Consider the following 27,063-nt stretch of genomic DNA (forward strand, 5'->3'; position numbering starts at 1 on the left):
TTGCCGGCTGGGTTTGAACCACGACACTGCTGTAGTTGCTTGTCAATGCCAAGTGGTGTTTATTAAAGATAACCATTACCGTAAAGCATTTTAGTTCATTCCTAAAGTCAAAACTTCAATGGTGACTTTTGTGTAAGTAATTAGGAGTTAATGTTGGTAACAGTCCTGTAGTGGTGTATTCATGGGATTCAGCTTTGGATTTGGAGTTGCTTTTGTACAGAGTGGCTTGCACCAACTCATGCAGTCACAGTGTGACTTCAGCTGGAAGGGAAATCTTGAGGGCATCTGCTGTACCTCCCCTCCCCCCATGTCCAGGCATTCTCATGGAAAGGCCAGGACTAATTTAATCCTGCTGGTAGTTTATATTAATAGATTTTAAGTCCTGTTTACAAATTCTTAACAACAAAGTGTTCATCTCATGAGCTCTAGGGTTTTCCCAGAGAGGATTTAGGTGATCAGGATAGCTTTTCTGCATGGATCCGTATTGACAATCTTGAAAAATGCTTAGAGAAGTCTCACGCTTGATAAATTTTAAGAATGCTTTAAATTAGCCATGTCTAAACTTTGTAATTTTTGACACTAGAGGTGATTACCTATACAAGGAAGAGTACCAAAAGCTTATGTTCCAGCTTCGCCTTCAGCTTTTCTTCAGGTAGGATTTATACTTGCCATGTTGTATTATTCCAGTGTGTGGTCTTCATTGTCCTTTATATATTACTGATGTAGCAGAACTTACTGATTTCTAATTTCGTAGCTTAAACAAGATGCAGTAATGGTGGTGCAGTGGTTTTCCTTTATTTTGGTTATACTATGATCATGCATACGCATGTCAGTCTTAGTGGAGACATGCTATTGGTTATTAGTCTTGTGTGGTATGATTTTTTTAAAGAATGCTTTGGTTTTATTGTGTTGCAAAGAAACATTTAGACAGTTCTGTGGAAATGTCTGGACCAGAGTTGAGCAATAAATTCAGTTTGCATAGTGGACATATTTTTAGTAAACTAGTTGGGGGTTGGTGTGGGTGGGGGGGTTTTTTTTGGTGGTTTTTTTGGTTGTTTTTTTGGTTGGGTTTTTTGGTGGTGTGGGTTTGTTTTGGTTGGGTTTTTTATTTTTAAGAAACAGTGATTAGAAAGCACTGTTGTTTGATAAATGCAATAATGAAGTTTTATATTAATACAAGAGTTGCAAGTTGTTCCCCTTCAGAATGGTCTTCTGAAAGGATGGATTTCTTGAGTTTCTATTGTGAATTCCTGAAGCTTAGGACAGGCAAGAAGATAGAAAACTGAAGTCTGCCTGAGAGGGCTTAGTGAATTGTCTTAGCTTTTCTTTCCTAAATAACAATAAATTGCTATTGTGAAGAACTTACTAAATATTCGTGTTATAAATTAGGGCTGATATAAACATGTGTTAGTTCCAGTTCATGAAAAGCGTAAGAACATTATACGTGAAAGAGCTAAACTGTCAGTTTCCAATTTTAAGGTTCGTTTCCTTACATATATTCTGAAGAAAGAGCTGGTTCTTTCAAGTAATCATCCACTAACAATTAAAAAACTTGGCTCACTTTCTAAAGATATGGTTAGTTGAGCAGCTGCCCTTTCTCACTTCAGCAGTATTTCTGGTTTATTTATAGTATGATACTGGCTACCAGTAATAATTGGGTACTGGTGAGAGGAAGTACAGATTGACATTTTTAAAAATAGATTGCCAAGTTAACAGAGGATGCTTCATGTATTTGTCAATTTAAACAGAGAAGCTTCCTGTGAGAACTTATTTCCACTAAGACTTGAAACTTTACAAATACTTAAATTTTAGAATAAAGATGTGTATTTTCAGCTGAAGGAGATACCAGTGCTAGACAATATTCTTGGTAGTACTCTTTAAAACACTTTTAGCATGAAGAATTGTATCTTGCAAAATAGACTTTCAAAAATTTACCTTGATATTAACAGGTTGTTGGTGTGTTTCTTTTAGTTTTAATACAATGTGAAATGTAACAGCATTTCAGAAGTAGTTGGAGTGGTATAGTCCTCCTTGGAGGACTAATGTGGATAAACTTTGGATTTTTTTGTTTTCCCCAGCTACTGCTCTGAACTTCGATCATGCTGGCAGACATTGGTATAATAAAAGAATGATGTAATTGCAGCTTTCATCTACTGATAGGTTTGATTCACTATGTTGCTAGTTGGGTTGAATGGAAACTGATAGCTTTAAGTTGGTGAAAGCTTTTATTATAAAAGCTAAGCTGTAAATCTGTGCCCTGGGCAGAAATACCTGTAGCAGCAAATTTGTAGTAATTGCTAATTGCATGGGAAAATATTGTTTCCAACTGTCAGAGGCTGGAAAACAACCTGGTTTAGTATGAAGAGATGAGCACTTAATTAAATAATTAATTTTCTGTAATTTGATAAAGTACTTCCTCAGCCTTAATTGCTACTAAAAGATGACCTGAGTAAAACTAAGGCATAGAGTACAAGCCCTAACTAGATAGGGGGTTATTTAGGACATATGGCAATTAGTACTTCTAGGCTTTGGTGTGTGCCTTAAATAATCAAGTAGCTAAATCCAGACTGGTGGAAAATCTCAGCTAAATGGGAAGATCTGTATAGATTCTAGACAGAGGCAAGTGTGGTTAGGAATGCTTACTCATACGTGAAAGGCCTGAGGTGATAGTATTCTGGAGAGGAAGATGCCACGTAGCAACAGGAGAGTGAAAGGAGAGAAGAGGGAGTTTGTGCTTAGGAAATCATGACACTGGGCCAGTGCTGTTGTAGTAAGGCAGAAGTTGGTTGGAACACGGGATTCTCCTGGGCAATTATTTTTAGCATTCACAAACTCTGTACAACTCTGTATGTCTCTGAGTTATCTGAATCAGCAATGGATTGGTTGATGTTCAAAGTGAAAATGTTAGAATGTTGTCCTCTATTATCAAAGTGCTATAGAGCACCAATATCCTTGGCAAGCAAAACAAAATTGTTTGAAAGCATAGAGAAATGGAAAATTTCTTCCTTATATATTGAGGAAATTAAGTCAGAAATGGAAAAACATGCATCCAGATCAGCTCAGGTGAGACTGTTCTTCATATTCTGATGAATTTTCTAATGATTAAAATGTGAAAAAGAAATCAGTAATGCACGTAAACCAAATATTTTAGGATTATTTGATACTGCTGAGTAATTCAGCTTTAGTACTTGAATATAATAATTTGTTACCACACACTTAAAATTAGGGCTATAATCCAACAGTACTTCTGTCAACTTTTTATTATCAACTAGAGTATCATTCTCTACTTTACATTTTTTTTTTTTTTTTTTAAAGAGAATTGATTAAGTTATAAGTGTTCATGACTTGACATCCACTTCAGGATCATAATTCCTGCCCTGGTTTCTATTGGAGCATTTTCATGCTGTGAAGCATTTCTCATGAATGCTATACCAAGCTTTAAATAATTAGTGTGTTTACATTTGGTGTTAAAGCTATGATTTTATACCTCAGCAAATTTTTGTGGGATTTACAATCCTTATTTTTGCTCAATCTGAATTTGTGTGTCTTCATAAGATTGATTTATGGTTGATACATTGTTCAGAGATAGAGTTGGTTCATCTGTTACCCCCCTCCAGGATTGTAGTATTGCTCAACAGTCTTGGTAGGCAACCTGCTGTTGATAATCTGATCTGTCTTGTGATAGCTGTTAATGACATTTTTTAACATCTCTGTTGAGGATGCGTATGGTACCAGACCTCACTTCCTGATATGCGTTCCTAGAATGCTAAGTAAAAAGGTCAGAATAATCTTTTTAGCTACTAATATGCAGCTGCACCAGGCCATCTTCTGTTTTCCTGTTGCCTATTCACTGATTTTCACTTCTGTTCATACACTCAGAATAGTTCCTCACAGATGACTACTTGAGTGTTTCTGCTTCTCCCAGTTCATGGTTTTTTGCCACCTCCTTTAGGCATATAGTTCAGTTGCTGCTTTTGCCATGTTCCTCATGAATTCTCATCAATGTGGATTGGATAAAATATTCTGGCTGAATTTGGCCACTGCTTAGTCTGTTTGGTGAGTCTTTCCACTCAATTGAAGTCCACCATTCGTTAGTTAAGAGGACCAGTTGGAGCAGAATTTGCTGTCCCATGTCTGCAGGCTCTTAACCCAGATTGTATTGTGACTAGTGTCTAATACATTCTTAAAGCTTTTTAAGCTGATCTCTTTCTTAAGCACTCTCTTTCAGATCTTTCACAACTAAATAAGTGTGCATATGTAGAAATATATATGTACACAAATATAACTAGAGATGGCTGTGATGAGAGAGTTTAGACTGACAAGTCAAGTCAATTTTAAACTTTAGGGTGAAAGCTTTTAGACTAGCATTCATTAGTAATGCGTGTGTGCTTGTAATTAGTTCTTACACGTTGTTAATTAATCGCTATACGTTAGTTCTTACCCACTAACCATCATTGTGTGTTCAAAACAGTCATTCTTATATCTGATTTATATCCTAAATTAGCTGTAAGTATGCAGTACCATTTAGCCAGTACTGTATAGGTAGCCTCACATGTTTGGTTTTGGTGGTCCTAGATGCTGAGGTCAAGGTCACCTGATTTTCAGAAGAGCTCTTCAGTAAGAGGTGGGGGGAGGTGGATGACAGGACAGGGACGTAATTCAAGTAAGCATCATCTTCTGCCAACCTGCTTCCCCCTCAATTTATAATTTATTTATTTTTTTTTTTTTCTTTTTTTACAACCATCTTTTACAAAATGATTGAGTCTTGTCCCTGGACTACATGTAGTGCAATGCTGGGGAGGTGTTAGTTTCCCAGACTGCAGCACCTTGCCTGGGAAACAGTTGCTCAGCTGCTTGGGTTTTCTCTCTTGTGTAGCTGCCTCTGTTTAGAGCAAAACCAGCCTTCCCAGCTCTAGAGGTTGCATTTTTCACTGACCAGTGATTAATTGACCATTAATGAGTTGTTTATGGCTATTTGGCGTCTGGTTTTAATCTGTGTCCATATTTTCAAAGCCTTTGTTATCTCAATTTCTATGTCATAACAAGAGATGCATGGTACCAAGGTCTATTTCACAGAGCAAGTTTTCATAACAAATTGATAATGAGCCTTAACAAATCTGGACTGTGGCTGTGCATAGTTAGCATAAGGCCTGTTGCTAGTAATGTTAATACTGCATTTATAGAAATGCTTATACAGTTTTACTATATTAAATTGCTTATGTTCAGATTCATTCCAACCTAATCTTAAGTCTTAGTGTGCTGCTTTCACAGGTAAAGCAGGCCTCTGCTTCAGCTGCAGCTACAATGCTTTCAGTAGGGTGTGAACTTTGCATTCCCATCACCATGAGTCTTAAGACCAGGGTGCTGTATTCTCTCTACCAGCTCAATATAGTGCTACAAAGCATGGTTTTTCTCTTGGGGTAGAGTATCTTCTCTGTGTGTTGCCTCGTGGTTTTCTTGTGAATCCATATTGTCCTGTTGCTGCTGGTGCATGTACAGCTTTTGAGTCTTCCATGGCATACTGCAGTACATGGTATGAGATACAACAAAGCTAATCAATACATAAATGGTGATTTTTAGGGGTGCAGCAGTGTGTATGTGATTCCTGGTCCTACGTTTGACTGTGCTATAACAATTTTTAGAAAGCAACACACAGTCTTTCTGCATTCTCTGAAGTTAATACAAAGTTGCCTTGCTTCCTGCCTAATAACTTCTAGCTGCTTGCTATGTATGATGGGATTCCTAATGAGTTTAACTATATGATTTCAAATCACTTCTCGGTGATGTTTTTCTGGGTGATATATTTTTGTTTGTTTGTTTGTTTTTTTGTTTTTCTTCCCATAGCTGATGGATGATGTTGGTGGATAATACAAATATTTTGCTCCCAGTGGAGACCTGGGAAGCTCCATATGCATTTTTCTTCAGGGGACTTGGTTCTCTGGTTTGGTTCCCACCAAAGCAACAACATGTATGCTTCCATTTCCAGTATCTCATGTCCTGGAGTTATTAACTAATAGTTAGCTCTAAAGTCAAGTTATGATTTTAATAAACTTTAGGATTCTTCCGATTGTGTTCAACATGGCAGGCCCTTAATTATATCCTGATTTCTCATGGTGCATGTCTAAATCTTTTAATACCCCAGCAGTAATGCACTTATATAGGGTATTATCCACAGTCACTTGCGTATACCCGGGGCAATGGCTGTGTGCACATGCTGTTCCACAACTTTTTAAGTCTTGCCCTCATTTATTCCAGTAACACAGTGCCATTCCAGTTCTTTGACCAAAGTTCAGCTGATATTTCAAGTGTACATTTGTGTCCTGGGTTCAGCTACAGCAGTCATTTTTTCTCCTTCTTAGTAGCTGGTGCAGTGCTGTGTTTTTGACTTTCAGTCTGGGAACAATGCTGATAACACCGATGTTTTTAGTTGTTGCTCAGTAATGTTTACTCTGACCAAGGACTTTCTCAGTCTCATGCTTTGCCAGAGAGGAGGGGAAGCCAGGAGGAAGCAGAGACAGGACACCTGACCCAAACTGGCCAAAGGGGTATTCCATACCACAGCACGTCATGCCCAGTATATAAACTGGGGGGAGTTACCCGGAAGGCCCAGATCACTGCTCGGGTCGGGCTGGGTATCGGTCAGCGGGTGGTGAGCGGTTGTGTCCTCTCCCCTTGTTATTCCTCTTATCATTATTATTGGTAGCAGTAGTGGTTTGTATTATACCTTAGTTACTGGAGAGCTGTTATCTCAACTCGTGGGAGTTACATTCCTTCGATTCTCCTCCCCATCCCTCCGGGAGCGGGGGGAGGAAGGAAAAGTGGGGGAGTGAGCGAGCGGCTGCGTGGTTCCAAGTTGCCGGCTGGGCTTAAACCACGACAATTTGTTGTACTCTAGATCTTGCTATTAAAAGTCATTTGTTTTCAGTAGGCAGTTGAGAATAGCATGTGTTAAGAGATGTGTATACGTGTAAACCAATATGGCATGACTCAGTACTACATAGTAATTCCACATTATTAGCACGGAAATAACTTGTTAAAATACTAACAAACAAATTGGGTACTATAAGACTCTCATGGATAGTTGATTCCCTGGAAAAATCTGAAAATTTATAGTCACTCCTGCATCTGAACCTCTCTGCAGGGTGTGCAGAAAACCCAATTGATTAGGTTTGCTCTTCAGAACTATAGGCTCCAAATTTTACATGTGATCTCACTGCTCAAGTAACACAATATATGCATTAAAAGGTGATTTTTCCGATGAGTTTTTTTGAAATGGATTAAACCAAGCTAATTTTAAAGTTTGTATAGCATGCTAACAAGCTAGTATTAAATTTACTTAGCATGCTTCTGCTTTCATGGGTGCAGTGAGCCTCTACTGTAAGTAGGTTTGCGAAAGTTAAGATTATTATTTAAAAGAAAAAGCAGTGTTGAAAGGCATTTTGAAAAGGAAATATCTAAAGACCTGAATTAAAATATTTTGGTAGTAGCAGCGAATATAGAAGAATCAAATAGTCTTTGGTATTTTTAAGCCTGTTTTCTTGAGAAAATTTTTCTACATGTGTAAATGTGCCATTATGAGAAAGTTTTCTGTATGTAGTAACAAGTGAAAGATTAGATGTCCCATGTTTTGCCACGTAAAAGGATCATCACTATTTCAGTAGGCACAAAGCTTTCTTGTTTACATGCTTATTTGAAATAAGGTTTTCCTATATCCTGGATTCTTACTGCTTAAGAATAGCAGCAAGGAAAGGTAAGACATTCTAGTCCAATGCTTCTGTTAGGTTTTGCCTGGATTTTGGAATTCAGAAAGGGAACCCAGAATTTTGGTAGACCCTAATTTCCCAGGTTTCTGGATCTACTTGGATTTTGTTGGGAACTACAGGGTAAGTAGTGTATCAAAAAATAAAGTGAATTAGAACTTGCAATGTCTCCTGCGTTTTCAGAACATTTTTAAATAAAATGTGTTATGACATACAATGCTTTCTCTTAAGTTGTTCCACCCTGAGAGTTAGATCTGGGATAGTTAATGATGTTTAAAAAAAAAAAACAAACAAACCCAAAACTTGTAAAATTTAAAGCAATGTCTTTGTTTAGTAACTTGAATGTTTATACTTCTAAAGCATTAAAAAATAGCTCTTATAGACAAAAGGCTCTTGATGGACTTCTGTAGTTGCACTGGGTGAGGTGTGGTGGGAGGCCAGGTTGTTCTGCTCTGGAGGGCTTGGTTCCAGCTGGCTCCACCAGACCCAGGGCAGGGCACTACAGGTGGTGGCACCACCAGGTGAACATAGTTAAAGGGCAGAAATGCTGCTCAGCAGTGTGTGAGAAAGAGAGGAGTGGGGCGAAAGCGAGAGAAACAGTCCTGCAAGCACCGAGGTTGAGAGCAGGAGGACAGGGAAGGAGGTGCCTCAGGCGGTGAGCAGAGATAGCTCCCACAGCCTATGAGTGCAGTACTGTACAGCAGACATTTCCATGCAGCCTGTGGAGAGGGCCAGACCAGATGTCCATGCTGTGGCCTCTGGAGGACCCTATCATAGCAACTGGATATGCCCTGAAGAAGGCTGCAGACTGAGGAGAGCCCATGCTGGAGCAGGTTTGTCCTGAAGGACTGCAGTCATGGAGAAGTTACATGCTGGAGCAGGGGAGGAATGTAAGGAAAAAGCAGCAGAGTTAAAGCATTGCAAACTGACTGCAGCCCTCATTCCCCCTCCCCCTGTGCATGTTTTCAGTTTTGTCTTTGTTTCTCAGCATTAAACTCTAATAAGCAATGAATTAAATCAATTTTCACCATGTTGAGTCTGTTTTGCCCATGATGGCAGTGCATAAGTGATCTCCCTGTCTTTATCTTTACCCATGAACTTTTCATCTTATGTCCTCCTCCTGCACAGCTGATATCCAGGAGTGAAAGAGCAGTTGGGTGCGGATCTGGCAGCCAGTTAGGGTCAAACTACCATGGTAATCTAGAGAGTCATTATAGACGTAGCTTGTGATTAATGTGTTATGTTTGAAAGAACAAGAAGGGACAAGGATTGTTCCTAAGCAGAAGGAGGCTTTTGCTGTGTGTACTCAAATTCTAGGAAAGGAAGAAATCTCTAAAGAAAAGTACAGTGATAATGCTATTTCAAGGGAAAGAATGTTAAGGAAAGATACAAGGAGGAACAGGGTGTTTGGAATTGTAGTGTTCAGCTTGTATTTTGAAAAATGAGCAGATCCGTAGATTTTGCTTTATGGTAGCTGCTCTGAACATCTTTTTTGTGGAGGAATTGGTAGTTTGTTCAGGTACTGTGTAGCTGGAAGATTTCATGAAGTTGCAGAATGGTGCAGAAGGAACGCTTTTCCATTAATTCCATGGGGGATAGTGGAAAATCCACAAACTAGAGGATAGATTGTACTTTGCATTGTAAGAAAGTGACACCATTCATGTTGGAAAAGGTCGTGTATTCAGCTCTGTTGAGCTGACAAACATTGGTAATGATAGTGTGGCTTGCATCTCATTTTCCGGTGTGTAACTTTCCATGTCCACTTTTATAAGAGGTATTTAAGTTGCAATTGGTGGAGACTGATACCTTTAGAAGATTTTTTCAGGCTTGTGTTTGTGAAGGATGTTTGCAGATAGTCATCAGAGTTGCAAAGTGGCATTCTGGTACCGTCCCAGCAGATTTGACTTTAGGGTGGTTTCTCTCTATATGCATCCTACTTGCAAAAAACCAAAAAAAGAACAAATGCAAATCAAAGCAAAAAAAACAACCAACCGAAAAAATCCAACAAAAAAAAAACAGCCACCAAAAAAAAAACCACCTCAAAGCCACTTGTAAGCACGGGTTAGAGCATTTACATCAGTGGAATATATGCAGAACAAACACTTTGCATTTATATAGAAAGAATAATCTTAAGTCAGTTTTACTTATATAAGGCATTTCTTTTTTGTTGTTTGTTTGGTTTTGGTTTTTTTAAACTGAGAATTAGCATTTTTAATAGCTGTAGCTATTATGATGTAAGACATATAAGTTTAGGCTATGTTTCAAGAAAAACTTTCAGTTTGATTACAAAAACTTGAATGCATTTGCTTAGTTTTTAGTTGGGTACTTTTGACCGACACCATCCTTAAGCCTACCTGGAAAAAAGAATGAAAAGTTCCATTAACTTGCTTTGAGCCACACTGAAAGAGGAGTGATGAGGGCCACTGGAAAGCTAACTAACAGATCACCAGAGGAAATTGGATCTTTGAGCTTTTTTCCGCAAGAGAATTTTGTAAAACCTAAGTAAACCAAAATGCATTGCTTTACAAAATGTCTTTTCTAAAGCCACAATTTCTTATAGTTTTGCAATATCTTTGTTAGAGGGAATAAAGCAAGTAGTACTGAATGCTTGCCTTCATTGTAAATTTACTCTTCTATGAATGTATTTCTTGCATGATCCTACAGCTGTGATAACTCGGTCCACAAAAAGCAAATAATGTGGTGTTCTAGCAGGATGAATGAGAATTAGCGTTAGAGATTTTATGGCATCTGGCTTAAAGATGACTGGAATTTAGAAATTAAAGAATTGTATTTAGCACCTGAACAGGTTTTCACATTTAGCCATGGGCAAAGCAAATGTGCAACTATACTAAATTTTTCTTAATCTTCTATGAAAAAAAACCCCTTTTTGGCATCACAGAAAACAACAGAAAAAGTGCTTTGTCATAGCTTCAGGAGTCAGTAGCTTTGTACTGCTGAATTAGGTAAGTAGGAATGTTTGTTTTGGTTAATATATGTTGTTACAGTGTGTACAGTGCAGTTATCTTCATAGCAGTAAATGGTATTGTTTTGTTAACTGTGAACCATGGAGCTAGGCTCAATAACAGCCTCTGTCGCATTTATGCTAGTGACTTTCATGTCTGAAAACTAAAGACTGGTAGTTCTCATTTTCTGTTGGCCTCTATTTGTCTTGTGTCCTAGTGTCCTGCTCAGCATTTTCTTAATACAAAAAAGCCTTTAAAATTTTAAAACAAGTTCGCCACAGGTAAGTTTTAGTTCTGCAATGGGAATAGCAGGACAAACACACTTTAATGGTGGTAATGTGCAGACTTGAGTTTGTACTATGACCCACCCTGGCTTTCCTCTGCAGCGTAAAAAAGAAATGCTGTTTAAAGAAGTGAGATAGCAAGCAAAAGTTTCTTCGTTCAAGGGTTTGGGGTTTGTTTTTGGTTTTTTGGTGGTGGTGTTCTTTTGGTTTGGTTTTTTTTTTTTCCCCTGTAGAGTACTCTTAAAGGTTATGAAGTAGATTAAAAACACTTAATGTTGCGTGTAATTTGCTTCAAGCACTTGAACCAGTATTTATCAAGCAGATACTGCTCTGAGGCTTTTTACATGAATACCTCAGGCTTGAGTGTTATATAGCAGGAAGGGTTTTGTTGCAGTGCAGTCAGCTATGACTCATGAGACCTGAAGGGGCTACAGACTTCCTCAGTAACTGTAGCCAAGTAAATGTTTCTTCGTGTAAACTCTTCTTGCTTCTTTAGAGTTTAAGAGCTAGCATCAGTTGGTTTTACGCAGAAAGATTTGGGACTTTTGAATACTTGCAATCACCTTTTTACTCTACAGGTGCCTTGGAAAACAGAAAAGGGTGTTTGGGGATGCTGGAGGCCTATATCTTGCAGCATGTTCTTGCACGGAATTATGATTTAACTGTTTGGGTTTTGGGTTTTTTTTAAAGCTGGCTCTACAAGGAGCTTTTCGTGCACACACAGGCTGCGTCTGCTGCAGGTTCTTGAAGTCTGCCCAACTCACCTTTAAAAATGCTATAAAGCTTTTCAGGTGCTCCTGTTCACAGTGTCAGGTCAGTCTGGGATTTGTTCCCCAGTGCCTTCTCAATCTATGTAAGCTGCTTGAGACTGCTATGAGTTGGAGGTGTAAGGAAAAAGAAGCTGAAGTTCTCCAATGTGCTTTGGGTCATGAAGGTAGATAGTGACGTCCTATTTGCTTCTTTTTTACCTGCATGACTAAAATATTCCTCTTTCTTGTCTTACTTTGCTTGTGAAAGGGCAGTAGGACATATCGTGGCCTCAGTAGGGGCCCTTAGCTTATTATAGATGAAAATCCCTATTTATTCTCCAGTGTCTTAGGCAGCTGCCTAAGAACTGTACCATTTCATAATCACTTCTGAGCACAAGGAGGAAAACAAACACTAGGCTAGAAAAGGTGAACCTCAGAAAAGGAGACCTAAATGAAATATGTTTAGATGTGCAGGGAGAAAGTGAAGGGAAGAGAAATGGAAAAACTTCTAGTTAGCGTAAGGAGAAGCTCAAACTTGTCTGTGGAGGATGTTGGAAACATAAAGGACAGACCTGAGAAGTGGTGAATAACACTTTGGTCTTTGCTAGATGCAGCTACAGTAAACAATAAAAGCATTTATAGCAAGAGGAGAAACAAGGAAGTTTGTCCATAGCTCAGTGGGGAGGAGAATGTAACAGATGATACCAAATAGTTACACATTGAAGCTTGCCAAGTTATCAGTGAAGATGAAATACGAACTCATTCCTGGTTGAGAAAAAGGTTAATCAACAACAACTCAATTTGTCCTGTGTTAAGGCAAGAATGGGTCACATGTCATTCAGGTGTTTTATTTACTCTTGGTAAAATACATATTAGAGAACTTGCCTTTCATGTTGTGTTAATTTAGGGTTCTTACGGTGGAGCCTGTCTTTAAAAAAAACACAACCAACCCAAGAAACAAAAACAACAAAAAAAAAAAACCACACAGAGGAAAAGGGGGTGTTGGGGGCAGGGGAATGGATCTCATTTCAGTTGTCAAAAATAAGGAATATAGGCATTTTATAAGTACTGTAAGTGCTAAATAGGTAGCATGCATCTGTCAAGAGCAATTCGGGTATCACCTGCCTAACTTCCTTTTGAAGCAGTATTTAGACTTGTTAGTGGATATTTCTCACCTTTAAGCAACTTGTCTAACAGGACCACCTGATCAGCTGGCTTTATTTGTAACATGGAACTGCACGGTAAACTGACTATAACCCTAGACCTGATTTTTAGGTGGCCTAGTCTCTTAACTGTATGTAATGCAGAAGTATGCATGTAGTGAATGCCACAGTGTTTAAAGGTTTTAGCTAGACCTCAAGAAAAACATTTTCCCTCCCCTGTGTTAGCAATAAGGTGTAGATTTTCAAGGAATTAAAGAGTTGCTATGGAAAGAAAGGGAGTACATAAACCTGCCTTTGAAAAAGGCAGTGAGGTGATGGTCTGAAATCATATTAGATGATGTTTAGGTTAGAGATGGGGGAGAGGGGAAGCAAGGATGGTTGTGCACTGGAGTAAGTTATATATGGAAGTGTGGAATCAGTAGTACTGCAGGCTTTCAAGATGAATTTTGGCAAGTCTTCCGTATAGCATGCAACTGCTCCCAGAGGGCTTCAGAGAGCAAGACTGAGCAGAAGAACACTGTCATGGTAGGAAAAACGTTGATAGCCGACTCTTGTACGTTTGCTTTTTGGGTGATTTTTTTGAGAGGATCTTCCATCGTTGTAGATGCAGGAACCCTATCACATGGCTAAAGGAGGGCCTGCCATGTGGGTGGCTGGTAACAGTCATATAAACCTGACTCATTGATACAACAAGTTTGGTACCCTAAAGCAGATAAGCATCTTTCTTGTATATAGTAATAATAATGTAGCAAATACAGTTTGAAGAAGAGGGGCCTGGACTAGAAAACTTCATGCCCTGTATTGGGTTAATATGGCAAGGTTTTGGCAATAAGGGTGCCTACTGTTGTGCCTTCTGTGAGAAGCTGCCCCGATATCTGGTAGAGCCAGTTCTGTCTTTCTCCAAGATGGATCTGCTGGTGGGCAAAGCTGACTTGATCAGTTTTGATAGTAGTGCCTCTGTGATGGTCTGTTTAAGAAAGGGTAAAGCCTGCTGTGCACCAGCAGCTGGAGAGAGGGGTGAGAATATATGAAAGCAACAATTCTGCAGACACCAAGGCCAGTGAAGGAGGGCAGGAGGTGCTCCAGAGGCTGGAGCAGAGACCCCCCTGCAGCCCCTGGTGCAGCCCCTGGTGAGGCAGCTGTGTCCCTGCAGCCCATGGAGGGACATGGGGGAGCAGATCTCCCCATGCAGCCCATGGAGGACACCACACTGGAGCAGGGGGATGGCTGAAGGAGGCTGTGACCTGTGGGAAGCCTGCTCTAGAGCAGGCTTCTGGCAGGACCTGTGGCCCTGTGCAGAGAGGAGCCCAGGCTGGAGCAGGTTTGCTGCAGGACTGGTGACACTGTGGGGGACCCACACTGGAGCAGCCTGTTCCTGAAGGATGAACCCCATGGACAGGGCCCACACTGGAGCAATTTATGCAGAACTGCAGCCCATGGGAAGGATTCACATTGGAGAAGTTCGTGGAGGACTCCTGTGTGAGGAACCCCATGCTAGAGCAGGGGAGGAGTGTGAGGAGGAAGGAGTGACAGAGAGGGACTAACCCCCATTCCTGGCCCCGTGTGCTACTGGGCAGGAGGAGTTAGAGAAAATCAGGAGTGAAGCTGAGGCTGAGAAGAGGGAGGGATAGGGAAAGGTACCTTTAGTTTTGGTCTCACTATTCTACTTCGATTTGATTGGTAATAAATTAATTTTCCCAAGTCACGTCAGGTTTGTCCATGATGGTAATTGGTGAGTGATCTTTCCCTGTGCTTATTTTGACACATGAGCCTTTCAACATGTTTCCTCTCCCCTGTCCAGTTGAAGAGGGGAGTCGTAGAGCAGCTGTGGTGGGAAGGTGATGTCTAGCCAGGGTCAACTCACCACATGTCCCTCCTTATATCCCTGTGTTCTGTGGTTCAGTGAAAGCAAAGCAGTGTATAGAACCATTTTGAAAGCTGTTTGATTTGAATTAACTTGAGATGGTCAGGTATCGAGTAATCAGTTGCTGCTGCTGTTTGTCAGTTTTGTCAGTTGGTAGTTTGTGTGGATATTTTTTCTTCTCCCCTGTGAGTTTAAGTTTCTTTAAGTTGAACTTAGGTTCAGATGCCTGACGAAATACGTGAAGCTTTAAAAAAGTGAAACTTTGTGTACTTTTTAAACTCTTCCTAACTTGTTTTTTTCATTTGGTAGTTTTGCTTCTGTTGTGCTTTTCTTCCTCCACTGTATATTTAAACAAGAAAGTTTGTATATTATGTGTAAGTAGCATAACTTCCAGATCCTTGGGAAATAATTCTCACTGGCACTGGACTGTGCATGACAACAAATGAGACTTGTGTCTAGGTTTTCTTTTGTGGAATATTTAATGAGTGATCCACAGTGCTTTAGTTGTCTGCAAAGATGAATGTATTTGCAAAGTGGTTCTCATATTGTAAAGGATATTACTAACATGTGCAGGCTCATCTTTAGCATCTGGAATCAATGTTTGTGGTCCTTCAGATTGTGTCATTTGCCTTAACCTTAGAGCCTTTTAGCTTCCTACAGTTATTTGCATGTGTAACCTTTTTGTTTGTATTAAAATTCAAAAAGGTTTTCGGCTATATACATGTTATGTTTCCTTAAGCATAGTTTTCAAGGGTGGGAGTGGGGTGGGGAATGTTGTGCTCAATTGGAGGTTTTCTAAGGAGTCGCTTTGAACGGACAGGGCAGATTAGATCGTTGTTTCATTTCCTTGTACTTTCCTTCCAGCTTCCCTGTAATGCTAGTAAAAGCTTTTTACTATTTAAGGCGTGTGAGCTGAAAGTTAGATGCATTTGAGTGGTGACATTAGAACGGATTGAGTGCTGCTCCCATTTGTCTTAGATGGTGAAAATAGTTGAGGCAGAAGATGCCATGGCTTCCTTTAGTTCCTGCTCTTAGTTGTCATTTTGCTATAGTTTATTTTTATGGTTCTATCCTGGTGCTATTTGTTATGATGTGTGTATTCTATCTAAAAATCAATACTGATAATGATAACATTAGTATTTTCCTGCGTTGAAATAAAAAAATGTATATACAAGTTGTATTTTGCTGGCTGTGTCCAGTAGTTACCTTGCTAAAGGATTTGTTTCAAGGTATGCAGTTTTTATCAGTGTTTGTGTGGAAATTTTTCGTGACAATTTTATTTAATAAGAATGTGTTAAACAGTCTTTTCTATTTCAGAAGACTAGCATTTTTTATTATGAGAGTATGTTCATTATTTTGAGACAGCTACGTAAAATGGAATTTAGAATCAAGGATGAATGCAAGACTATAAACCAGTTTTTTTAAATTTGTCTGTTAAAAGTGTCAAAATATTCTATGAGGTTTTGCTAATTTTAGCTACTCTTATGTTCCTTTCTGTCACAGCCCCATGACTTTGACGAATGCAGATTTGATATTAGCGTAAACGATAGTGTTTGGTACCTCCGAGCTCAGGACCCAGACCACAGACAACAGTGGGTAGATGCAATAGAACAACACAAGGTATGTTTGGTTTATATAATTTCCTTTCTCTTTCCTTATATCCAATGGTGCTTGTGGAGAGTTTTAAGCTTCCCTGTACAGTCATTAAAGTACTCAAGGTATTTATGGCAGGTAAAAGCTATGAGACTGAAGCTGCATGTTAAATATGTTTCAAAGGAATTGATTTACTTGTTCTTTGTAGATAAGAGTTCAGAGAACAGGGAGCTAACGACTGTGAGCCTTTTCTTGAACTCTCTAGCTTGAAAAAGGAAAAGCCTGCATTATGTTTGAGTGACTACTTAGTGGTTTTGTCCATTATTTCTCACTGATTATTGAATTGTTTCTTATCTGTCCTCAATGTTAAACTTGTTAGTCTCGGAGTCAGTTGTCCTAGGTTATTGTTCTGGTTTTAGGTTCCTCTCTTTCATCATTGGGCTGCTTTTACTGTATCTGGCTTTTTTCCCCTTGTCTTTTAAGGCCCTACTATTCATCAGCAGTTTGGTTCAGCTTTCGTGATCTATTCCTTATGTCTTCCAGTGAACTCGGTTATTTTCATTTTATCTGAAGAGCTTAATGGTCAGGTATTTTTAAAGTACGTAGCATATGAAGCATCCTTTGTTTTTCAGGTACAAGATAGGCACTATGCCAAGGTGTTGAGTTTAACTACAATACCTAGCAATTTCTGCATCTGAGTTACACAGGTGTTACTGGAATACAATTTAAAATAGATATCTAGGTAGGTATTTTTACCTCCAGCCTCCTGAAATGTTGGTTACGTAAGTACTGTATATAATTAGGAAGTTTTACCTTTTACTGGACAATCCTTACAAGAAGCAGTACATGCTCTTAACGTCCTGCCTTTTCATAATGGTTCTCTTAAAAAAAAAAAAAAAAAAAAAAAAAGTAAAAAAATTAATCTCAATTGCAATATTAGTCCATTTATAGCTTGTCATTTTGCCTTCACTGCTACAGAGGTAGCATTAAGACATACCAAATGAAGTTGCAAAACCAGAATCCTTGTCTGTAGTCTTGTGAAAAAATACAAATCTAACCACAGAGTATTCTTTAGCCGAAAATACTGCACTTTGTTACTATTGCAATACCTTGGAGAAATGTCTCAAGAGGACATACTGAACAAGTTGCTGGATTACACGTCCATAGAGCTGTCATTTCAAGATCTGTTTTGCAGGCATGGGAGTCTTCAGGTATGAGGTTGTGGGACCATGAAGCTTGATAACCCTGGGCTAAAATTCATACTAGGTTTCATGAATGATTTAGCTGGTGAAATGCAGAATTTAACCCAAAGTCTGGATAAACTGAAATGCATGCTATCATGCAGGAATAAATGAGAAAACCCCCAAATCCTGCCTTAAAATCTGCTCTGTACAGTCTAAAAGGGAAGTATTTTTCAAGTTGTTCTTTTCCCTCTTCTATGGCAGCCCATAACTATAGCCGAGTTCTGAGCTGATAGTTTTATGTAATCACATGTTTATAATATGGAAGTATTGAGTCGCAGTAGTTTAGTTTGCCATTGTATGTATAAATTTGGAATTGTTCTTCTGTGACGCTTCCAAAAAAAAAAAATAATTCAACACTGAATTTTCTTCATCATTACTGCTCAGCCCCTGTCATGAGGTACCTGTTTGCCTTACTACTTCTGTCTGGTATTACTGGTAAACTTAGTCATCTTATTCAAACTCCTTTTCAGATAGTTAATGAATGTTGAGGAGCACTGTTTCTAGCATTCCAGAAGTAATTTCCCTTTGTGAAGGATACTGATTAGTGATGTGGTTTTTCCACTTAGGAAAAAAAAAAGGCAAGCAGCTTCTTTTAATATTGATTTCAGTTTGGACAACTTAAAATTCCATGCTTGGCAAGAATTCAAGTGGTTCTTTAATTAAAAAAAAAAATATATAAAAAAATTGTACAATGTATCTGTCTTCACATTTAAAGGAGTAGAATGAGAGGTTTCTTAGATAATTCCACTACCCAATTTTTTTAGTGTTTCCTTAGTCTCGAGATAGGGTTAATAAGTACTTTTTTAATTATTTTATTGAAGTTGTCTTTGTGCTCATTGCAAAGAGAGTGAGTAATGTCTTATAGAGTGTTATACAAATGGAAGAAAAGTATGTCTACAAGTAGAAAGTGGAAATGAAATTCTTTCTGTATATGCTGAACTGGCAAGAAATATTTCAGTTTGTATCTTGCTGTCCTAATGTAATAGCACTGAACTTGACTGTTTCTATTTTGGTGGCTTTTTCAGTATGTCTAGTTTGCAGTTTCATGGCTACTTAACACTTTTCAGTTTGTTGTACACTCTTTGTTGCTCTTTAGTGTCTGCAGTATTTGAGACAAATAGCAGTTGGTTTCATTCTTAAATGGAGAGGGAAATATGGCACTTCTAAATAAACCATCAAACCATTTAACATATTAAAGCAATACATTATTTAAAAGCATTCTTCTTGTAGTATGCAACTAAACACCATGATTGAGACAAGGCAAGGAAAATGCCAAAAGGTAATGCAGTCTTGTAACAATAGCTTGGGCTCAAGTTACAAGTATGTAATTAAATCTCAGAAAATTGTGAGTTACTTGCATTTTGTTCCAGTACAATATTCTGTTGTCTTCATAATACAGTAGCAGCTTCACATGATAAATCTTGTAGGTGTGTGGAGGTGCATCTGTTCCTACTAATTGTTCCTACTAAAATACATAGCAATCTTATCAGCAAAAGCCTTGGAAAAGTGCTGTATGCACATAAATAAATGTTTGATATAATTAAACGTAAACCAGAAAAGTCCAAATCCAGTTTTCAGTCTGGTTATTGTTTGTGTCTTTAAGAATGTGTCTCCAAATGTCTTGTTTCTGTATTTTTCCAAATTGAGTGGTTAGTGCTATATCCTATAATTTATATACAACTTTGAAAGAAAAATGTGCTGGGAAAATGTACTGCTTCTTAATTACATTGATAGGATGTGAAAAATAGACTGGAAATTAATCCCATTTTTCATTTGAGTTAGTATGAAGAATGCTTTGGTCATCCTTAGTTTTAGTAACTTTTCACCCATCCTTTAATAAGTTCTTCAGCTCTTAAGGAATTTTTGTATCTAAGCACTTGATTGGCTGAGGAGAAGATGGGCTTTTATGAGGCAGAATATCCTATTTCACTGAAAAGTTCAGTTTTTTGTCTGCTGGCTTGGAAATTTTCAGAACAAGCTTTCCAGGTCAGTTTACCAAAACTCAAGCAAAAGTTCCCTGTCAAGCTGTTGTTACCAAATAAAAATTGTTTGTGTTTGAGAACTAGATTCTTGAACAGACACATAATAATTTGATTAAAATTGAGGTAACGGTTTCCTTTACTAAGCAGTCATTTTGATTAACTTGAGTGTACTGCTATATGAAGTACTTTTTGTTTGTTTGTTTGTTTGTTTTTTAAGTTCTTTGTTGCTTACTGAGTGGGTGGGTAGCTCTGGTAGGCTGCTTAAGCTGTTTGCTAACAAAAGTATGCTTGTGAGATTTACTGTAGCATGTCACAAGGTTGTTTAGAGTATGAAAGATGGACTGAAGGTTTGTGACTGTCTCATTGTGCTCCAAACAGAGAAAACACTGATTTAAAATTAATTTTATATTAAATTTGAAAATGTGCAGACTTAGAAAAACTTTCTGCTTAGCAACACTAATGGGTAGCTGGTAGCTGAGAAATGTAAACCAGCTAATGTTCGAGCATAAAAACTGTTAACTTGCTGCTCTTTTTTTCTTTTTTTTATCATTAATTGTCTTTTTTTGTATTGAGACTCTTGAATACTTACTAGATTAAATGTTTCCAGTACACCTTCTAAAATGCTTATTAATCTCCCTGCCCTGAACTGGAGGAGGGAAAAGTCTAAAACAGTGGTAAGGCCATCAGTGAGGCAAATAAGGAAATAGTTCTTGTGTAACCAGGAGTCCTTTCTTCTATTTAACTGTTGCATGAAATGTACTGAGCAGATATTTTACAACCAGGCAGTAAAGTGCCTGGTTGTAAGGGTGTGTATCATTAGGAAGCTTCTCTATTCTCCTACGCTAAGGGATAGATATGTGATGGCTGATGACCTTTCCTTAGATGGATCTAATGGCAATTTATATTGCTGAAGAACTCAGGACCAGATGAGGGTTTCCACATTTTGCTGGTTTAGAAACTTTGATGATGCATGAGCACCAATTTATCAATGCTTTTGAAAAGCTGCTCTCTTATTTAACAATATATTGAAACAGTGACTCCAGGTCTCTATCATGGTTTTAAAGTGGAATATGGAATTTCTAATCTAACATTAGAGAAACCAGCTTAAATATCGATACTTCTGTACTATGAGGAAAATGTCTGGGTTTACCTGTAGAGAATACACTTTCATTCTTTATCCTCTACCCTGCTAGAGTGGATATGTTAATTTACAAACTTGCATTACTTCCCAGAGGTGTAGATGAGGGGAATGAATTGCTGTTTACTGTGGGAACCATCTGATAATTAAGCTTATTTTGAGCAAATTAACTTGAACTCCTGAGATTCAGATAATGATTATATTTTTTTTTTTTTTGTGATGTTAATCTAACACCTGAGTTGAACACTGGATGAGAATTTGTTTAGAAATGAAGGCTTCATGAGAAACTCTGCATTGGCTTGTTTAGGTTTGTCCCATTTTGTTCCATCTAGTTTTATTTTTTCACACAGACTCTGCATCTGTTCATTATTGACTTTGTGACTCCTCAGCAATATAAATTAACATTCGTTTAAGTCTTGAATTTTGAAAATCTTATGTTTATCAAACTGAAATTTTGTTTATTGCTGAACTTCTTAAAATACCTGTCTTTGTGTCAAACTGAAAAAGGTCATTCTGCAGGGGGATATATATGTGCCACCAAGTTTGGCATGTAAGGAATAGGTAGTTTCCCTTCATTTTCAGTCATGAGGTACAGAGTGTTAATATCTAGAGCAGGAAGCATGAGTTTCAAAGTCTGTCTGTGAAAGACTTCAAGTGGCTACCTTGAAGGATTGACTACTTAATTGTTTTTACTGATGATTAAACACTGCAAGAGGAGGACTCAGCTAGCTAAAATGGTGATAAACAGAAACAAAAGAGTAAAAACTATATAATGTCTTTTTAACCATTCCCCTCCCCACCCCGGTAGCCTGGGGGAAGGGGCATGGCAGCCTCAGAGGGTCAAAGGTAGTTTAGCTTTTAAGAAATATGTGCAATTCTTAATATATTGCAACCTGTTTCTTTAAATTCTCAGTTGTCAAACTCAGTAAGATACTTCACATCCCAATTTTTTGCATTGTTTAAGTACAGATCTAGTTAAGATGGTGAAAAACCAAAAAGCTGGATTTGGCAGTCTAGGAAAGTCGTAAGTATTAAAACAGTTGGTTCACATCCTTTATTAAACACTGATAAATTTCCAAACAAATAAACTAGAATTAGGACATTGAGTTTTGAGACAAGTAGTTTCTGAATGTGGATCCTAGTTTATAGATTAATTTAGAAAACTGCAGGGCAAACTTTAAAAAGCATAATTTTTATTCCAGTTAATAAAAGCACTTCAGAATATTGTTGTGGGAGGAGGAAAAGCCCACAGCAAAAACAAACAAGCAAGCAAAAAAAAAAAAAAAAAGGGCAAAACCCAACAAACCAAAAGCAACCAACACAACCAAACCTAACAAAAAAACCAAACCACAAATTGTCAGCTTGAAATTTTTACAAAATGCTTCTTAAAAGAATTAAAGTGTGGTATTTAAAGTCATTAATTTCATCCTTTCTCTTGTCAGTGTACTGTTCTGGCCTTCTGTCTATGTGTTTTTTCTCTGACAAACACAAGTGTAAGAGATTAGGCAGGAGTAACTTTTTCTGACTCAGAGGAAACCTTGAATTCCCCTTCCAACTTGATAAGTACACAAAGTACCTCAATTCCCTGTGTTTTGTTCTGTAATTGAAATGCTTCACCGAGCCCCAGGTGCACCTACCCATTCTTTCAACCTAATAACTGCCTTAAGAGCTTTCGCATTAACAATACTTAAACTCAAGCTTTTGTTTGAATACTTGATGTAAGTATTGACCTATGAGATTATTTTTCGTTAGCTGTGCGAAGAGAACATTGAAAAATGCTAATGGAGGTAATTTTCCCATACTATTTGATTAGCAATGGATACCAGAGCAAAATCACTTGGTCAGAAACCAATATCAGAGTTTTATTTTATGAAAAATACAGCTCAGGTGATCACAGCAAAGGAGGAGTACAGAAGGGTTGCTGAGGTCTGAAAAGGAAAACGAATGTGGCTCTCTAATCTGTTAATATGTTGGCATTTCATCCTAATACCAGTTCCTGTGTCCCTACTTCCCCTCCATACCCATTCATGAGTAACACTAACTTAAGTGGAAGCAACAGTGCAGATGAAGGAAAGCACAGGAGGTAGGGGAATAGGTAAATATTGTTTAACTTTGGTTTTATTTTTCAAATTCAAAGTGAGATTCTAGGAGGGTGATGATAAGACCTCATTTTTCCTCTTTTGATATTGGTGGTCAAAGTGTTGGAACCAACTTTCTTAAGTAGTCTTGGTGTCAGCTATTGTTTCCTATCAAATTCACTTGAGTTGCCTTGTACTGTTGCCTGATGCTCTGCAGCACGTCAACAAAGTCTAAGTTTTTCCATTTGATGCCAACACTTCGGATTGTATAGAATATCCTATTAGTTTCTGTGATATCATGTGTCACTCCAGAAGCTAATGCCCTGCTCCCACTGTGGAGTTGCAAGGCACTGACTTGCAGCAGTAGTGGGACTTGCCTGAGACAAGGCTGGAGAAAGGCATTCAAATATCTGTTAAGCTGTAAGAAGCTGTTACTTGTTTAACAGATTTAAGTTTGTAGGCAAGCTGATGATGATCAGCAGAAGCATGTTTAAAGGTGTTGCAAAAACATTGTGTGTTAGTTTCTAACTAGAAATCCATGACCTGTTGCTCGAACTTACACGGGAACTTTGATGTGTTCTTGTTGCTGTTTGGTCACTATTTTATTTTGGCATATAATGTGTAAATTAAGTTCTTGTGTATTCACATTTGACATCTCCCTTCCAAGCTGACTTTGAAGTGTTTGCAGAAATATTCCCTGATAGTTAAACAAGAAAATAAATCCAAGCATAGTCTTAACTCTGCTGTTATGAGCTTGCTTATTTTGGATTTTGGCCTGAATCTCAAACTAAAGTGGGAAATAGACAGAAGGGTGCAGCTGTCTTAAGTCCAAGCACTTTGTCTAGATTTTCAAGTTCATCAGTGAATACCGTGAATACTGGGTTTTCCTTTTTGCTCTTCAGTGAGATCTGACTAGTATAGGTATCAGAGGAGAAATAAACTGAAGGGCCCTCCTTAAAGAAGAGTCACAAAGTTTATCCTAATTCTTCCCTTAATATGAAGTAAAGTCACCCTTGTTAGATGACATGTTTGTAAGTTAAACTGGTAACTGTTGTAACAGTAAGGGGTCATGGAATTACTTTAGGCTGTTTCTGCTGTTAAAGGGACTTCTTGCAATTCTCATCGTATCTGAGGTTTCCTTCACAGAGTAGTCTTACAGTCAATCTGGAGAGGAGATTATTCTCTTCATCTTTGCAACACTTAAGGTTTCTTGTCTTCTTCTGTTAGAACAGCTCCCCATTTCTCCATTGTTGTTCATATGGGCATCTTATATAACTCTGATACCTTGTAGGGCTCTCTTCCAAACTGAGTTCCCATCTTTCCTTGATGTACAGCACCAAAACTGGACTCGCTATTCTTACTGAGGATCCTACAGATGTTGTATAGAATGTAGGGTTATTTTGTGGGTGTTGTAGACTACCCTGTTTTGCCATGATGTTGGATTTTTTTTTTACTTACTGAGCTTGAGAACGACTAAATCTGATTCATCTCTCAAACCATCTGCAGATTGTTACCTGTCCTGTTCTTGTGCAGTACAGTATTTCCTATAACCAAGTAAACCTTAAACTTCCTTTTTCTCCAGTGCACACAGTTTTATGGTTTTGCTGCTCCTCTTTCAACTTTAGTCTTTCCAGCTCAGCTGTCTCGAGTTTTGGTTTCTTTCCAGAAATAATTCTGTGCTGCTTGGTTTGGGTTCAGTTTAAGTGATTGTGCTGCTTATAGTACTTTCGAAAGTGAAGAGGATAGCTAGGTAAAGAAAGGCTAGATCATTTAGTGGTACCTTAGATGAGAGCTGAGCTTGCTTGTCGTTCTGTTGGGATCTGCTAATCTGCATCTGAAATGGTATACGTATGTTTGCTTAAGGTAATATTAAATCTTTGTATCCATCCATTTGTATAAATCTGATCACTGTTTACTGTATGTTCTTAATCAAAAAGTTTTCTCCTCCATCTATTCAGAACATTAACAGGTAGTCTTCATAATCTTAGTAGAGGTCTTGAAATCTGTCTCTCAAACTATTGCCCCCAGTGGTAGTGAACCTAGTTGGGATAGTTTATTCCTTTTTTTCCCCTTAAATTAGCTAAATATATGAATTGACTGAAGATGCAAATGCGCATAAAGGTTGAAGTAACTTTTTAATCTCTTTTATACTCATACGAGTGAACCAGGGTCTTCTAAAGAATGCCTGAAAATTACAGGCCAAAACGCAAATTAGCAGAGCATTGCCTGGTGGGTGTAATACCATGTGAAAGAAAACACTTTGAAAAGTGCTAACTCTGTATCAAATAACGTGAAAGGCGTGTGACACTACTGCTAAGCTGTTAAGACTGTGTCAGTTAGTATTTTTGTAATGCTGTTTAATGAAGGGTGATGTACGTGGCTGAAGTAAACTTGGTAAAGCCAAGTCTGATGCTGAGTCTTGGAAGTGACTTGGAACTAAGCTACCAGACTCAATACGCAGCTGGCTGTGCAGTAAATAACCAGTCTTTTCTATAAACAAGTGTAATTCTAGTAGTAAACTCAAAGGTGTTATTAATTCCCTTTGTGAAAACAACTGTGTTAGATCATTTTGACAGCATATATTTTCGTGTAGTAGAATTTTAAAAAGAGAGTGTCGCTGTTGTAACTGGCAGAATGACACACAGTAGATCTCGGAGTTGAGCTCTCCTATGGCAGAGTGGCAGCATGTTTTTGCATGGTCTCCCTGAAAAACAATATTGTTCATTGAGAGAGACTTGTGCCAAGCTTGACTTTGGTGATAAAATCTCCTTCAAAATCAGGGTAAGCTCTTGATGTCAAGAACAGAAAGTACAGAGCTGCAGTGTGGAAGTAGTGAGTGGTTAAACAGTTAAAAGCTGACCCTTGCCAAGTAGATCTGCCTGCTGTTTACTCATGATTATTACTCATCAGCTCAAACAGTACTGTGCATTAACAGTGTAATAGAAAAATCTTGGATACTCTGTATGCCTCCATCTACCAAATGCAGTATTTATTCTCTTTAAAAGGACTGTGTAAGGGGTGTTTTTTCTTCAGTGAGATTTTATTACAGTGAAACTCACTGAGTTGATACTAACAGAGCAGTTACACCCTAGCCACAGTGAGTAGATGTTGCTCAGTCACATGGGTGGGGTGCACAAGTAGCATACTCAGTAACATGCAGCAAAAGTAACATTTGGGCTCTTTTGAGAGAGAGACAGACACATATACCACCACCAACTCCTGCCCGCCTTCCTCCTGAGAAAGAGAAGCTAATGTGACTAAAGAGCTGGGGGAGTTCTTTTAAAAACTCAGGGCTGTGGGCGTCTTCTGATTTTTTTTTATTTATTTTTTTTTTTTTAATTCCATGTCCATTTGCTGTTATTTGGAAGCTCTTAAGGTAATTCTTTTGATATAGTTTCCACTGTAGGACAACAAAAAGATCCTTTTATGCATGTGAAAACAGGTAACGCTTGAAAATACACATTTGCTATCACTTTAGTGTCATCTAGGTGAATGGATTTACTGCAGATGAATCAATTCTGTTATCTTGACCATACCTATTTTTGGGGAGGTGGGGGGAAAGAAAGGTTTCATATTTAACTGCTAGCATTTAAATGTCTTATATTGATTGGTATGAACACAGGCATCAGAAAATGGCAGGGTAGAATAAGGAGAGAGGTGTCCACCTTTCTTAACCCCTGGTAATCTGAAGTAACTTGTGAGCACTTGTTACTTTAAAAAGTGGTGGTTTAAGGAAGCAAATACAGCTGAGGCTGCTCAGCTGATGAGAGCTACTTGCCCTGATGTATGCTATGATGCTGATAGTGAAACTACTACTGTAGAGAAGCTGTGGTTTCAGGGGAAGATTAGGTGGATTGCTCAAGTTATTAGTCCTTTACTGGAAATAACAGAAGTCTCTGTCTTTAAAATTGAATTAAACATGCTTTTTCAAGGAGGAAGCTAAGCTTGGATATGTCTTACACATTCCATTATTTTAGCATTGTTACCAGCAGGAACTCTTTAATACATATGATGTTGCTGGTCATTTAATGTTACGAAATTTGCTAAGTGCACTTACTGCTGGAAACTATATTTCCTGAAAGAAGGCTTCAGGGTAAGGCCAGTGAATCAGCAGTTTCAATTAACGACACAAGTGTATGCTGCAGCAAACCTAAATGCTGTCACTTCCAAACTGTTGAAACTTCCCTTTCAGGACAGGAAAACAATAGTTCTCTGTCTGTCTTGGCACCCTTTTCCCACTCTTGG

The 27,063-nt window shown here is 38.2% G+C and overlaps 1 protein-coding gene across 1 annotated transcript in view; it reads left to right on the forward strand.

Annotated features, from left to right (window-relative positions):
* Positions 1-16,286: 16,286 nt before the first annotated feature.
* Positions 16,287-27,063, forward strand: part of LOC104403741 (collagen type IV alpha-3-binding protein) — a gene marked incomplete at both ends in the record, with an annotated part of 28,756 nt that continues 17,979 nt past the window's right edge. Inside the window, one exon of the mRNA XM_010011978.1 lies at positions 16,287-16,403. Within this exon, the coding sequence (XP_010010280.1) occupies positions 16,287-16,403 (117 nt within the window). The remainder of the gene's footprint in view (positions 16,404-27,063) is intronic.

This window comes from Nestor notabilis, unplaced genomic scaffold (assembly GCF_000696875.1).
Source record: "Nestor notabilis isolate BGI_N333 unplaced genomic scaffold, ASM69687v1 scaffold5193, whole genome shotgun sequence".
Taxonomy (NCBI): domain Eukaryota; kingdom Metazoa; phylum Chordata; class Aves; order Psittaciformes; family Psittacidae; genus Nestor; species Nestor notabilis.